At 37.3% G+C, this 16,731-nt stretch overlaps 1 protein-coding gene across 4 annotated transcripts in view; it reads left to right on the plus strand.

The window, feature by feature from the left end:
* The window catches only part of LOC127866621 (cytochrome c oxidase assembly protein COX18, mitochondrial-like), a 284,996-nt gene that overhangs the window by 240,232 nt on the left and 28,033 nt on the right, over nt 1–16,731 (plus strand). For 3 of the 4 annotated variants that reach the window (XM_052407305.1, XM_052407304.1, XM_052407303.1), the window contains exons 3-5: nt 9,235–9,383; nt 9,966–10,239; nt 12,532–12,728. In XM_052407305.1, the coding sequence (XP_052263265.1) occupies nt 9,255–9,383; nt 9,966–10,239; nt 12,532–12,728 (600 nt within the window). In that variant the 5' untranslated portion in view covers nt 9,235–9,254. The remainder of the gene's footprint in view (nt 1–9,234; nt 9,384–9,965; nt 10,240–12,531; nt 12,729–16,731) is intronic. The other variant, XM_052407306.1, reaches the window with a different exon arrangement.

The raw sequence follows: 16,731 nt of genomic DNA on the forward strand, positions 1-16,731 counted from the left end.
CATCTATTTTTTTTTTTTAATTATGAGCTATTGTCATCACCTTGGCGTCGGCATCTGCGTCGGCATCCGGTTAAGTTTTGCGTTTAGGTCCACTTTTCTCAGAAAGTATCAATGCTATTGCATTCGAACTTGGTTCACTTACTTACTATCATGAGGGGACTGGGCAGGCAAAGTTACATAACTTTGGCGTGCATTTTGACAGAATTATGTGCCCTTTTTATACTTAGAAAGTTGAAAATTTTGGTTAAGTTTTGTGTTTAAGTCCATTTCATTCCTTAAGTATCAAAGCTTTTGCTTTCATACTTGCAACACTTACTAACTATCATAAGGGGACTGTGCAGGCAAAGTAATGTAACTCTGACTGGCATTTTGACAGAATTATGTGCCCTTTTTATACTAAGAAAATTGAAAATTTGGTTAAGTTTTGTGTTTAGGTCCACTTTACCCCTAAAGTATCATAGATATTGCTTTCGTACTTGGAACACTCGCAAACTATCATAAGGGTACAGTAAAAGGACAAGTTGCATAACTCTGGTTGTCATTTTTACCGAATTATGGCACTTTTTTGACTTAGTAACTTTGAATATATGGTTAAATTTTGTGTTTCGATCCACTTTACTTCTAAAGTATCAAGGCTATTGCTTTCAAACTTCAAATACTTTCATGCTATCATGAGGTTACTGTTCCTGGCAAGTTGAATTTTACCTTGACCTTTGAATGACCTTGACTCTCAAGGTCAAATTATTAAATTTTGCTAAAATTGCCATAACTTCTTTATTTATAATTAGATTTGATTGATACTTTGACAAAACCACTCTTACCTGACATACCACAATAAACTCCACCCAAACCATCCCTCGTGCCCTCTCCCCTCCCTCCGAATCCCCCCCACCCCCTAATTTTTTTTTTGAAACGGTTAAAAAACACAACCATCGCACCCAAGAATCTCCCCCCCCCCAACCCCCCGATTTTTTTGTTGTGCATTTTTTCCGCATTTTTGGAAGATAATGTAATAAATGTCCACACCCCCACACTATACACCCCTCTTCACTCCACCCCTCCCTCCTTTGTAATTGAAAATGAAAGTCCCTTCACCTTTAAAAAGAAAATAGATGAGCGGTCTGCACCCGCAAGGCGGTGCTCTTGTTTTGCAAAGTACTGAGCAGAATAAAGATATAATGGTCAGGACAAGTTGCTTTTTGGTCAGGACAAGTGAAATTATGGTCTACTTGTCCAACTGGACAAGTGGCTTCAAAAGTTAATGCCGAGCCCTGAACTGTAATAAGCTTGATAGAAGTAGTCATTGTTATTGTTCGCGTCTTTTTCTAAAATGCCCCCCATGTTGTTTACAATAGCTGTGACTACGATCTGTGTAAATCTAACGCTTCAAGGGCATGTTCAAAATGCGGAGTCAGCGGGCCCAGTATTGAAAATCCGTAGCGTTCTGACTCTTCCTCGACTTATTCAGAATCTTAAGATAACATGATTCGGAAGTGCCATGCTTTGAACAATTGATATACTAAAGAAAGAAAATAAGAAATAGAATAAACATCTTTTGGATAATTATGAACTTATTTGCAAAGGAAATCTGTCCCTAAATCCAAAAAAGGTATGGACCCATACATCGCCGTATTTTAAATGTGAAAGTTTTAACATCTACAAGTGGAAGCGCTTGCTTGACCTGGATATTAACGGATTATATATTTAGCCCTTTTGAATCGACTCTACATTTTTCAAAACGATATCTATATCAAAATAATTATGTAATGTATTTATATCTGTGCTAATAAAATAATATTTAAAAAACCGGCGCGGCAACGCCGTACCGCGGTGCGATTTTTTTCACGACATGCACCGCGATATACCGGTATACCGGTGAATCGTGACAGCCCTACTAAGAGTATATAAAAAAAAAAAAAATTGGCCTGAGTACCTATGGACCATTTAAAAATTTATATGGGCAATATTATCTCACATGATTTATTGGTTGACTGTCCTGTTTGCCCAATTGTTGGTGTATGATTTCTTACATAATACAGCTTATGCCTGAAGTTCCAAAATGCACACCCATGCACCCTAGTCCCATTTGTGAAAACAATGCAGTCCCTCAAAAGGCAAAGCAGGGATCAAATTTGAATATAACTTATATTCGGTAGTTTGGCTCATAATTCAATAAAAGGTTTTGATTAAATAACTTTCTAATAAAAAGTTAAGACCTTTCCTTTCTTTTGAGTTTGGCCACGTATAAAATGTTTGTTCAACATTTATAGTAATCATACTTGCCAGAATTTTTCTGGTCCAAATTGGGACACTCCATAAAAAATGTCGGGACATTTAACCAAAAAGCCGGACACCTAAAATAATTAATCATGCTACCTTTACATTAGTCTGTAATCAATATATTATTGACGAAAACTCAAAATTTCTGGCCAATATCTACAATAAATGTGTTTACGAATTTCATGATCACAAGTCAAACATTCTACATTTTCTGGAAGTAAGAACACATGTGCATCATGCTAATGACTCCATTAAGTGAAATGTGAGGCATGCCTCTATTTGACATCAAATCGGGACAGAGGCTCCAATTGGACATATGTAAATCCTGTGACGCGATGTACACGCAGATGCACTGCTTTCATTCAACACATCATAAATTTAAACAACCATCAAAAGATTTTTCAATTCAATGTCGTATTTATTCAACCAGTGCCCGCCATTTTTGTTGATAATCTCACTGTGTAACATAGTGAGTGGGGTAAACATGATGAAAAACGCTGGAATAAGGAGAAGAACATTTAAATATAGGGGTTTATTGTATGAACCTTCATTTGTAAGGTAAGATAAGATGATTAAACTTTCAAACTCGAAACCATGTTGTTTGTATTCGTCAAATATTCGGTTCAGGAGGTGGCGAATAACAAATATGATTCGTCCACAGCCGTATTCGAGTAATCTGAACATTCGAATGTATCGTTACAGCCCTACACCCTATTCTCTAAAAATCAGTCGGAAACGAAAGTTAATTTAATTTTATTAATAATAAAAAATAATAAAAAATTTCAATAGCAATGAGCGACCCCTATCATAAAACCACCATAGTTTGAATGCCTGATAAAATCAATAATTTGCTGATAAGTCACTGATATGATGTCAAAAACAACAGTGGTGCACTCGAGTAGTAGAAATGGTTGGTTAATAAGGGCAATTAAGGGATAAGTGATGGTAAATTTAAGCCAGACAGAGCTTTAATAGGGAATTTTATTGTTAACTTATAGAACATACATAGTTTTATTTACGAATGTCGGGACAAATTGTCTCATATCGGGATGCCGGGACAAACACTCTCAAAATCAGGACTGTCCCGCCAAGAGCAGGGTGTCTGGCATGTTTGATAGCAAATCAGTAAGTTTATATGTTTGTTCAGGCTTTCTAATGGTGCTTCTGTTGTTAAATCATTAAGACCTAGTACTACAGTACACTCCACGCGTTTTCCCCAATTTCCCTCCATACTCCGCGGGGATTGACCTGGAGGGAGATTAAGAAAATCCTGCGAGACGCGGCGTTTGCATGATTTTTGACGCGGCGGTTAACGATCGGCAAAACTGATAAGCCGACACGGCGGTCCTCGGCGTTGGCAACGCGGGGGAAACTCAGCGTTTTACGAGATAACGATCAATTAAATTTTGTTTGACTTCCTGATTTCCAAATAAAATTACATTTATTACAAGTACACACATGTACATGTAGTATAATATTTACAATTAAAAAAAACAACCAAGATAGATCGATCCTGACGTGGTTGTAGAAGTAGTTGTTGTTGTATAGAAAACTCGTTGATTTACGACACACAAAACGTCGTCTTTTAACTAATACTTACCAATTAATATAAACACAGTTTGCAACATTGTTTTTATTTTGATAATTTAATCCAAAGTTTTCATGTTAGCAGGTGATTTTCTATACTGAACATGTAAACAAATGACCAAGGACCTTAAACATCTCGCAAATCTGTGTGAATTGACAGTTTGATGTAATCAAAGAAAAGCCGCTTCCTGTCTTAAGGCATAACTTACTCAAGAAAACACGTTCAACGAATGCATAAGGAATGGTTTTAATTGTCTGAACAAAGTCAATTCTCTGCTCACTAATGCATTCATTTTCTCTTTGTAGGTAGGTTATTCGATTGATTGCTAAAAGAAGGTGGTAACTATTGAGTTGATAGTTGCATTTAATATTCACAGTTGTATTCTTGTTGCGTCGACATTCAAAACAATGTTTACCAGTAATTATGGACCAAATCAGCAGAGTGACATTCACACATGTTAATCCCTTTTGTCAAAACACCGCAGACAGCAGTCTACACAATAGGTCAGTAGACAAGCTTTGCGTGTTTTCATAACGTCAAACACTTAAAATCCAGTTCCGCCCAGATGTCTTCTTTAATCAGTTTACAGTACAATTACTGTTGAAATAATTACTCTACTAAATTACTGTAACGATAAAGATTCGGCGTGTTCGATTTGAAATTATTTTGGAGGAAATATCAACTTATTCGCGATATAATTTTTTTTTTAAATACCAAAGAAACTTTTAACCGAAATCAACAAAATTCAATGTTCTCTGCGCTACAAAGTTTCTATAAAAAAATCAATACACGCACGCTTTGCAGGAGTATACCTTGACCTTGTACATTGCAGCATAATTTTCGCGCGCTTTTGTCGTGAAATATACATGATGACTGTATATTGGAAGCAACGTCGTGTTAACATTAAAAATCGTAGTGTGTTTCGGATTACTTATTATTATTCTCATTTGGAATTTTTACGGAACATTTATTCTTGTGTTATATGTGTTATGATTTAAATATTAATTTGTCAAATGTCTTACATTCATTCATATTGTAGACGTACCTGTGAATTAAAAAAACATAATTTTTATACGTATTAATTTTCTATACCATTATCTTTTTTATACATGTACTACAGTATTTAAACAATTTATTATAACAATGTTTTTATGTCCCCCACTATAGTAGTGGGGGACATATTGTTTTTGCCCTGTCTGTTGGTCTGTTGGTTGGTTGGTTTGCACCAACTTTAACATTTTGCAATAACTTATGCTATATTGAAGATAGCAACTTGATATTTGGCATGCATGTGTATCTCATGAAGCTGCACATTTTGAGTGGTGAAAGGTCAAGGTCATCCTTCAAGGTCAGAGGTCAAATATATGTGGCCAAAATCGCTCATTTTATGAATACTTTTGCAATATTAAAGATAGCAACTTGATATTTGGCATGCATGTGTATCTCATGGAGCTGCACATTTTGAGTGGTGAAAGGTCAAGGTCATCATTCAAGGTCAGAAGTCAAATATATGTGGCCCAAATCGCTTATTTTATGAATACTTTTGCAATATTGAAGATAGCAACTTGATATTTGGCATGCATGTGTATCTCATGGAGCTGCACATTTTGAGTGGTGAAAGGTTAAGGTCAAGGTCATCCTTCAAGGTCAGAGGTCAAATATATGTGGCCCAAATCGCTTATTTTATGAATACTTTTGCAATATTGAAGATAGCAACTTGATATTTGGCATGCATGTGTATCTCATGGAGCTGCACATTTTGAGTGGTGAAAGGTCAAGGTCAAGGTCATCCTTCAAGGTCAAATATATGGGTCAAAATTGTGCATGCAATGTCACTTCTGCAATATTGAAGCTAGCAATTTTATATTTGAAAAGCGTGTGTATCTCAAGGAGCTGCACATTTTGAGTGGTGAAAGGTCAAGGTCATCCTACAAAGTCAAACATCATATAGGGGGACATTGTGTTTCACAAACACATCTTGTTATTTTTTGGCATGCTTAGTAGCACACTGCTAACGCGGCGTTGCGCGGCAGTCACTGATAAGAACGGAAATTGTCTGCATTTACTGACTAGGCTAAAGTAATACACGCCGCGGGAATAAGCGAACGCGGCGTAACGCCGAATGTTTTATCGAGTTCACCTCGCTCTCTCAACGCCGCGTGAACACTCGCTAGTAGAAAAAAACCCGCAGAGGGAGCGCGTTTTTTGGGGAAAACGCGTGGAGTGTACTGTAATAGCATACCAGTTGTATTTTAATTCTATTTGCAAAATATATTATTTATTTAACAGTTTCTATGTACATTCCAAGTTTTCACGCGGTCAGGAATGAGAGAATCAGAAACAACAGAACACTCTAGTGCAGTTACAAACCATATAGCTAGGCACAACCATGTCATTGACTGGGAGGGGTGAAAGTGATTGATAGGGAAAACAATACCGCACTCAGAAAACTTAGGGAATAGGTTGCGATAGCTAAGGAGAGACGGGTAAAGAACAGGGACGAGGGGGGCTACCAACTGAGCCCTATCTACAGGCCTTTGTTTACTGCTGGGAACCATTCCGGCAGTAAACCCGCCCTGTGACGTGCATTTCCCACAAAGTCACAGTCTGATGAAGATTCACCAATGGTGGATCGAAACTGTCACGGTATGTGAAAAATTTCTTGGAATGTACATAGAAACTGTTAAATAATTTCCAAAAACATTCCTGATGAATTTCTTTCAAGACAAAATATATTAGTTTACGTCTGACATAATTTGTCATTTTGAGTAAACTTATGTTCAATAGCACTAGAAATGGCTCATTAAAAAAGCTTACCTCTCTATCCATGGAATTGAAGATAGTACTAACTCTCTCATGAAACATTCCACCTGATGTGTGTTATTTTAGGGATGGGGCCAAAATAGTTTTCATGGTAAGCTCTAACTTTCTATTGAAGTCGATATATTGTATTATACAAGTTTCGTTTTTTTAACGTCCCCATTTTGGGATGTGAATAACAAATGAAACCCGACGTTAATGCTTTTGGTGCGTCACTTCTCTATATGTATGACTATTTGCAATGACAACACTGCTTAAAATGATACAGGATTTAATTTTACTTCACTTGTTTAAAGGAGAATATTTGACAACACGTTAAACATGTAATCTTGTACTTCGTAACTAGCGACCCGAACCGGTATCGTTTGCAAAAACTTTGACCCGGATCCGCGGGTATTTTTTTGACCCAAGGATTTGGTTTTTTTCGGGTACCCGTTTGAGCACTAGTAAAAGGCAATTTTGGGTGGGTGTGGCCTATGTGGGTGTGGCCTATTATGGGCGGTGCGCCCCAGGGTTGGTAATGGGGCCATACATAGTTGAGATTGACCGTATTGTCATAAGAGAAATTCAATATCAATTAGAAGTGAATCGGTGTAGAAATGAAGAAATTATAGTAAAAGACAATTTTGGGTGGGTGTGGCCTATTATGGGCAATGGCTCCCCAGGGTTGGTAATGGGGCCTTGCATAGTTGAGATTGACCGTATTGTCATAAGTGATGTTCAGTATCAATTTGAAGTTAATCGGTGTAGAAATGAAGAAATTATAGTAAAAGGCAATTTTGGGTGGTCGTGGCCTATGTGGGCGGGGCGCCCCAGGGTTGGTAATGGTGCCATGCATAGTTGAGATTGACTGTACTGTCATAAAAGAGGTTCAGTATCAATTTGAAGTGAATCGGTGTAGAAATGAAGAAATTATAGTAAAAGGCAATTTTGGATGGGCGTGGCCTATGTGGGCGGGGCGCCCCAGGGTTGGTAATGGGGCCATGCATAGTTGAGATTAACTGTATTGTCATAAGAGAGGTTCAGTATCAATTTGAAGTGAATCGGTGCAGAAATAAAGAAGTTAATGTAAAATAACATAAAAAAATGAGTGAAAATCTCTGACCCGGCCCTGCCCCAATCCACATAACTTTTCACCCAGGGGTCAGATCAAAATTCCGTCACTGTCACCATCGCACATATGCTCATAGCTACCATGTATGTAAGTTTCAAGGTTCTAGTGCTAATAGTGTAGGAGGAGCAGGTGGCCAGGACGGACGGACAGACGCACCTCAATACAATATTCCCACTTTTTCTCCGAAAAATGTGGGGATAAATATTCTATTTTTTTGCAGAGATACTTCTAAAAAGTACATTTACAAAGTCGCAGTTCGGGTTTAGTGCAGACGACTTTCCTGTATAAGTCATTGTTTTGATAACAGCTTTCATCAATGCACGAGATGATAATTAGCAAACGGGAGGGTATAAGGAGAGAGACCAATCACCAATTAACTTAAAAATGTATATTGATGCAATATGTACAAACTATTTTCTAATTATCAGTCGAATATGAAAATAAACTTTGTGAAATATCAATGTGTATCTATAAGCAGTCAATTTGTTTGATACATGTAAACAAAATCTGTATTTTGACAGGTCTTTAAACCTCCGGTGGAATAATACACAGTATCTTTGGACTTGATTGGGCCGCAGTTGGCTTTTATTTCAGTGCTATATATCTATCAATAGCAATTAGCGACCCATATCATAAAACACCATGGTGTGAATGCCTGATAAAATCAATAATTTGCAGATTAATTTCTGATTAAGTGTCAAAACACTACACTGGAGCACTAGAGTAGTAGAAGTCCATGGTAATAAGGGGCAATAAAGGGATTAGTTAAGTACGTTTTACCAAGACAGACCTTGTATAGCGATTTTTATTGGTAATAAGACAAATATTTGTTGATTAAAGGTAAGTAAAATACTTAGTTTGAACAACTCTGTGCAAATACACATGTATTAAAAATGGTAAATGCCCACTTTGAAAATTATTTGGAAAAAACAATAGGTTTAGCAAAACTGGTACCTCAATCATACAATAAAACTGACTTAAATTATACGATGTGTTATTGTGGTAAAAAAGAGGCTGTCTGACTAGCGCAGTGGTTGGTACATTTGCATATTACCTTGGTGACCATGGTTCAATGCCCTATCCTGCCAGCATGTGAGTTTGGTTGATTGTCATCATACTGGACAGGTGGGGTTTCCTCTGGGTACCCTGGTTTAGCCCCACAACACAAGACCACACCAAAATTTATAAACAAAATTCAGTAACAATGAAATAGCTGGAAACTGCCGCTATAATTCAAAATTTATCCCAACTTTCATGAGTCTTATAAGTTGCTTAGGTAGGAATGCTGGGGCACACTCTGGGTCCACACATGATGTAGCTTCTGGCTCGGAAAGGACCTCATAAACTTGAAAATACACACACACATCATGACACATGTATTAAAAAGGTGAATGTGGTAAAATGTACTTTTTTAATTGTTTTTTGTTTTAAGGTTACCCAGAGTGAAGAGAGATGAATATTTTGAGACTAAGAGCGTTGTCTTCAGTGTCATGTTTCCCAGCCAATCTATGTACTAATGGAGTACAGAAGGTTTTTTCCACAGTTGGCTTACCTTCATACAGAAAATATTCTTGTCTTTGTGTATGTATATTTTATTCAACTTTGAAACACGAACATTTAAGGTCGCCGTGGTGTAATGGAAATGACGGGTTCGATCCCCATGGTGGGAGCATTCTTTAGATCTCCCCCAAAGACACCAAGTACTGGTTCTAGGCCCAGGAAACGGACTCGAGAGCGTTTATGTAAGCCTAAGGCTTCCGATGCAATCGAGCTAAAATAAATGGGTTAAACTATACACCAACATTTTGCATAACTATGTACTATGTTTTGCAAAATTTTATTATAGTGTGCACAGATTTTTTTTTATACATTATTTATTTAAAAATTGAAAGAATGAATGTCTATTGAAAATTATGTACCTCATAATTTTTGGGACCACCACAATTAGAAAAGTAGCGATTAATTGTTACAGTTATCTGTATCAATAAGGCTTTCGGAAAACTAGAAGCAAAAAATGTCATCCAATTTTAAGAATAACTTTCCGCTGTAAAAATGGTTACCTTGGGCATGTGGGCACTGGATAATTTCCATGCGTGGTCTGTCAGAAAGATGGTTGGTGCTTGTGTATTTCTTATTTAGATGATTTGATTGTAAATTATTCAGGTTCACGTTGAGCATACATTTCTCAGGCAATATCGTCATGAGGAGAAGTTTGGCACATTACATCCAGTTCTAGCCACATGTGTTAGAAGCTATTCTAAAGATGTCAACAATAATGGCATCAGCAATCCCACATTTCCCACAGGACCCCCTGTAGAGCGGGCTCCAGTGAGCAATGACTATGAATACACGCTGACCAATATGTTGGTAGAGGGTATGAGTGCATTTCTGAACAGCGTTCATGATTTCACTGGCCTCAACTGGTGTGCTGTCATTGGTAAGACCTGATAACCATTTCGTATACATGTTTCTTTGTGTGCAAGTCTTACATATTTGCTATTACAAACAAGTATCTTTGCATATTTATGCCCCCCTTCGAAGAAGAGGGGGTATATTGTTATGCACATGTCGGTCCGTCGGTCTGTCCATCCACCAAATGGTTTGGGGATGATAACTCAAGAATGCTTAGGCCTAGGATCATGAAACTTCATAGGTACATTGATCATGACTGGCAGATGACCCCTATTGATTTTCAGATCACTAGGTCAAAGGTCAAGGTCACAGTGACTCGAAACTGTGAAAAGGTTTCTGGATGATAACTCAAGAACGCTTAGGCCTAGGATCATGACACTTCATAGCTACATTGATCATGACTGGCAGATGACCCCTCTTGATTTTCAGGTCACTAGGTCAAAGGTCAAGGTCACAGTGACTCAAAACAGTAAAATGGTTTCCAGATGATAACTCAAGAACCCTTAGGCCTAGGATCATGAAACTTCATAGGTAAATTGTTCATGACTGGCAGATGACTCCTATTGATTTTCAAGTCGATAAGTCAAGGTCACAGTGACTAGAAACAGTTAAATGGTTTCCGGATGATTACTCAAAAACGCTTAGGCCTAGTATCATGAAACTTCATAGGCACATTGATTATGACTGAGGGATGACCCCTATTGATTTTCAGGTCACTAGGTCAAAGTTCAAGGTCACAGTGACTAAAAAGAATAAAATTGTTTCCGGATGATAACACAAGAACACTTAGGCCTAGGATCATGAAACTTCATAGGTACATTGATCATGACTTACAGATGACCCCTCTTGATTTTCAGGTCACAAGGTGAAAGGTCAAGGTCACAGTGACTTGAAACAGTAAAATGGTTTCCGAATGATACTCACGAATGCTTAGGGTTAGGATCAGGAAAGTTCAAGGGGACATTGGTCATGACCCACAGATGACCCCTATTGATTTTCAGGACTCTAGGTCAAAGTTAAAGGTCACAGTGACCTGAAGCAGTAAAATGGTTTCCGTATGATAACTCAAGAACGCTAAGGCCTGGTATCAGGAAAGTTCATGGGGCCATTGGGCATGACTGACAGATGACCCATATTGATTTTCAAAACTCTAGGTCAAAGGTCAAGGTCACAGTGACTTGAAACAGTAGAATGGTTTCCGGATGATATTCTGCCAAAATTTCATTTTGATGCAGCAATACACAGACCAAACCCTTAAATGTTTTTTATTTGACTCCCATAACGTATTCACACAATGGCTGCCACTACATTAACTGACAGCCCATTTGGGGGGGCATGCGTTTTTTACAAACAGCCCTTGTTTAATGAAAAGATTATGAGTGAACCTTTTGCATATTGTAATTAAAATGTTCATCTAATATTTTTACACAGAATTGTTAAAAATAGGTAATGTAGAAATATGTATTGGTGATACAAATGTGTTTTAGATAATAATTATTAAATTTTGGATTTATATTATCACACCTCAGTCCATTTAAGAGATAAAGACACATGACAGTTACCTGATTTTACACTTTGATAAGTGATGCAATTAGTTAATTCCAATAAATTCAGTAAGCCATTAGATGGCCGACAAATAGTTAATTATTAACTTACTTAAGAAATAAGACGTTCTTTGCGACAAACTATCATTTTAAGACAATATTTAACATTATTTTGCAAAGATTGCTAATGAATCTTAGTTTTAAATAGAACACTAAGTTTTGACAATTGGAAACAGCCAGTGACAATGGTGGCAAATTAGTTGGGTGGCATTTGTCCAGAGAAGGCATATGTCAGCCTGGCTTAAATTTGTTAGGGCTTTAAATGACTAAGAGTGCATATGTCCTTACAATCTTCGTTTTCATATTGTACAATCATATATACTTATACATTCATAATTTAAATATGTCATGAAGTTAAATATTATATGTCCTCAGTAGTGTAAATTTTTTAATATTAACTAGACATTATAGCCTGAAAATAGTTTCACTGGTTGTCCGAAATATAAATCAATACCGGTATATCAGATAATTATCAACGAGCTATCAAATACCTTTTATGTACGACTATTTTTTTTCTTTATATTACAGTATTGTTGTTGGTTAATATAATATTATAGTAAATATACTATCATTTCATGTGCTAATTTGCAGTCTGGTTTTGAGCTACGCTGTCCACTATGAAATCAAATTATGAAATACATGTTTATGACGACTGTCAGAAATTACAAGTGGTTAACCATGTATACCAACTATGATATTTTTTTGCATTTCAGCTCTTGCTGTTGTTCCAATTAGATTGCTTACAAGCTACGTTCTTTTGTACTACTCCTACCGCAATGAAGTGAAAGTTATTAAGAATCAAGACAAGATATTTTCACCAGAAAATATAAAGAAGATTGATAAAGAATATACAGCGTCAAAAAACAAAATGACTACACCTCATGAAAGAGAAATTGCAGTTGGAAGATTGGTAAGCTCATTACCTCCAGAATTGAGGTTTATATAAGTATGTAGGTGTGCTTAGTGTAATGTTAATTTGTTGATATATTCTTAGCTCACCTGAGGACAACGTGCTCATGTTGAGCTCTTGTGATCGCCTTTTTTGTGGTTTATTGCTTGTTGTGTTCTTGACTTGATAATCACTTGAAAGGGTGATAAACATACCAGTGTGACAGAGCCTCTGGCTGCCTAATCACTTGAAAGGGTGACACATACCAGTGTGACAGAGCCTCTGGCTGCCTATTACTTATCTGACCACTGCTTTGTAAGCTGCTTTATTGAACAGCTTCGTCCTCCATTATCTAGAAAATCCGTGAGCTACTGTAATTGGAAAGCTGTGAATAAAGATGCAGTACAGCATGATCTTGCACAGTTGAGCAATCTTTCAGCTAATTCCTGTAGTGTTGATGACTTGGTTTTGTCATTCTCAGACACAACAACACAGATCAGAGACAAACATGCCCCTGTTGTTGTGAAGAATCTCATCAGTAGACCAACTGTTCCTTGGTATTCCCCATATCTTAGAATTCTCAAGCAATACAAACGAAAGATTGAACATCTTTATCTGAATGATAAATCTGGAAGTTGAAGGCTGTTTACAAAAGGTGTCAGAGATAGCTGCACGTCTGCACTCTTTGCCGCAAAGGACAAGTACTATCAAAATGTGGTAGGTGGTACAGAAGGTAATGTGAAACAACTGTACAAGGTAACTTCAACCTTATTGGGCTGATACACGAAAAATCAGTTGCCTCCTGGCACTGATGATACCACACTGGCCAATAATTTTCTCCAATTCTTCGCAGACAAGATTGCCGATTTGCGGGACACTCTTGACAAAATCTCTGTTCACCATGCAGGGGTGTAAAATAACGGTCACCCGCTCGCATTGGTGACTGTATTTTAGCCTCGGGCGAATGGAATCTCCAAAATACTCACTGCCGGGCGACCGCATAACTAGATCAGCTAGTGCTTTGATTAGGTAACATGTGCTAGTCTGGTTGTCATGTTAATAGACTGTGCAGTCATTTAAAAATGATAGAAATGCTGCGCTGTATGCAGTGCGCGTGGGGTTATGTTTATTGGTACTTTGTTTATATTCCTGCATTATGCCCTCGTTCAAACAAATCAACATTCGTTACTTTTTAGGAGCCAATAATTGTTAGGATAATAAAGATAGTGATACACCAAAATCTGATCAAATAAACAAACGAAAGATAGAACAACGGAATTATGAGCAGTCAAAAAGAAAACGTTGGGTATATTTCAAACTGGATAGTTTTCTTGAAAATAAAAGTGACAATTTTTGGTCATATTGTTTATTTACACAAGTCAGACATGGTTAATATTTACAGACATAATTATAATAGCTTGTCAAGTAAACAATTGTATTGTTTTTAACACTAATATTAATTATACATATTTGCTGTGAAAAATGCAAGGTGACCACAAAATCAGTATGGGCGACCTGCTTTTACAAACTGGTGGCCCTGCAGAGCGAGTTGCTTTAAGCAAAATTTTACACCTCTGCCATGATTCATCAAACATTCAGTCATCTGATTCAAGATTGCCACTTGCAATGTTCGGTGATTTATGGCCAATTTTGGGAGAATGAAGTCTCTAAATTGATAATGAAATCTAAATCTTCAACGTGTGAATTAGATGTTATTCCTACTCAAAAACTGAAAGACAACTTAAATCTCTTCATACCTATTGTTACTGAAATTGTGAATAAATCACTTACATATGGCTCATTTCCAAATGAGTGGAAGGGTGCTCTCAAAAGTCTCATTTGAAGAAGAAAAGTCTTCCCTTAGAATCCCAGAGTTATTGCCCTGTATCCAATCTCCCATTTCTTTCCAAAGTACTCGAGAAGGCAGCATTGTCACAAATAACTAATCATGTCGACATCCACAATCTTCTACCCCAGTATCAAAGTGCTTACAGGAGATATCAGGGAGTTGAAACAGCAATTCTGAAGATGTACGGTGATATTCTTGAATCAGTGGATCTGAATCTCGTGACACTTGTATTGGTGGTTGACCTCAGGGCTGCATTTGACACGATAGACATTCCTCCAGCTCTTCAGCTGATGCAAGATGACTTCGGCATTACCATCGCTGCACTCAGGTGGATTAAATTCTACCTTACTGACAGAACCATGAAGGTCAAGATTGGCAATGCTTCGTCTGACACCATGCCACTACACTTTGGCGTCCCACATGGCTCTTGCGCCGGCCCGGTTATCTTCACAATGTATATCGCTGGGCTAAAGAGGGTTGTTCGAAACTATTCAGCTGACCTTTATGGTTATGCTGATAACCATAAAGTTGCCTGTAAAATAAAAGCTGGAAATCAACAAAGTGAATCTATCATCATTAACCAACTGAATGACTGTCTTGAAAATATCCTTAACTGGATGACTAAATACAAGCTCAAAATGTATAATGCTAAGACTAAAATTATAGCTTATGGGAAAACACAACAATGAGAAAAGCTGAACATTACTAGTGTGACTGTTGGTGGTTGTGAAATGAAGTGTGTGGACAATATTCGCGACCTTGGAGTGCATACGTCAAGTATCTTAAATTTTGGTCTGCACATTAAGAAACTTGCAGTGTATCTGGAAACACTTGACACAAAAATCCACTGAAATTCTTGTTCATGGTCTTATTCTCTCTCATCTTGATTTATGTAATGGACTCTTTGCTGACATTCTGGCATATCAGTTGAACAAATTACAAAGAATTAAAAACAATGCTGCCAGGTTAGTAACCTGCGCATCATATGAAGAACGTAGTTCCGACTTGCTAAAACGATTACATTGGCTGCCCGTGCAGGCAAGAATAATATTCAAAGTGCCTGTCATTGTTTTCCGTGTTGTGAAAGGCACTGCGGCTATGTACCTCCCATCAATATCCACACATGCACAAGGAAGCTACTGCTTGTGATCATCAGTAGGCATCCAGTTCCGTGTGCTAAGGCATAGACCAAAGATCGCCAACAGGTAACTAGGAGTGGTAAGACCGAAATGGTGGAATGTGCTTCCCGGACATTTGAAATTGGCTGCCTCGGAAACAACATTTAAGAACAAGCTCAAAACCTACCTATTTGAGCAATTCTACAACACTTAGATGCATTCTTGTAACCTGCAAGCTCACTAAATGATATCTCAATCTGTGTATATAGGACGATTTGTGAAGCGCAATAGAATATTTATAGTTTTTGCGCTATACAAGTGTATTTGTATTGTATTGTGCGTCGTCAATTTTTACCTTATTAACACTCTAGGGGCAACATTTATTGTCCAATCTTCATGAAACTTGGCCAAAACAATCATCCCAATTTTATGCTGGACGAGTTTAAAACTGGGTCACATGAGGTCACTTTGTAAAATAATTGAAAAAGCTTGTTCACACGCAAAGTCTCATTTATAGTCAAATCTTCATGAAACACAGTCAGAACATTTGTACTTGTGAACACAATGCTTGGTTAAAAAATAGTTTCGGTTGATTGAAAAAACATGGCAATGGGGTGCAAGGCAGTTTTCCTTATATGGCTTAACCTTGTTAACACTTTTTAAGTCACATTTTTAGTCTAATCTTCATGAAACTTGTTCAGAAGATTTGTTCTTATGATATCTAGATAGAGTTTGAAAATGGTTCTGGTCCATTGAAAAACATAGCCACCAAGGGTCGGGCAGTTTTCCTTATATGGCTTTGGTGAAACCTTGTTAAAACACTATTGGCCACATTTATTCTCCAATCTTCATAAAACACAATCAGGACATTTGTCCCAATGAAATTTCTGTCAAGTTCAAAATGGGGTCATATGAGGTACAAACTAGGTCATAAGATCAAATTTAGAAGAGACTTGTTAGCTCTCTAGAAGTGACATCTTTAGTCCATTCGTCCTGAAAATTTGTCAGAACATTTTTAAGTCCCCGGTAGGGTGGCATATAGCAGTTGAGCTGTCCG

Source organism: Dreissena polymorpha, chromosome 2, assembly GCF_020536995.1.
Source record: "Dreissena polymorpha isolate Duluth1 chromosome 2, UMN_Dpol_1.0, whole genome shotgun sequence".
Lineage (NCBI taxonomy): Eukaryota > Metazoa > Mollusca > Bivalvia > Myida > Dreissenidae > Dreissena > Dreissena polymorpha.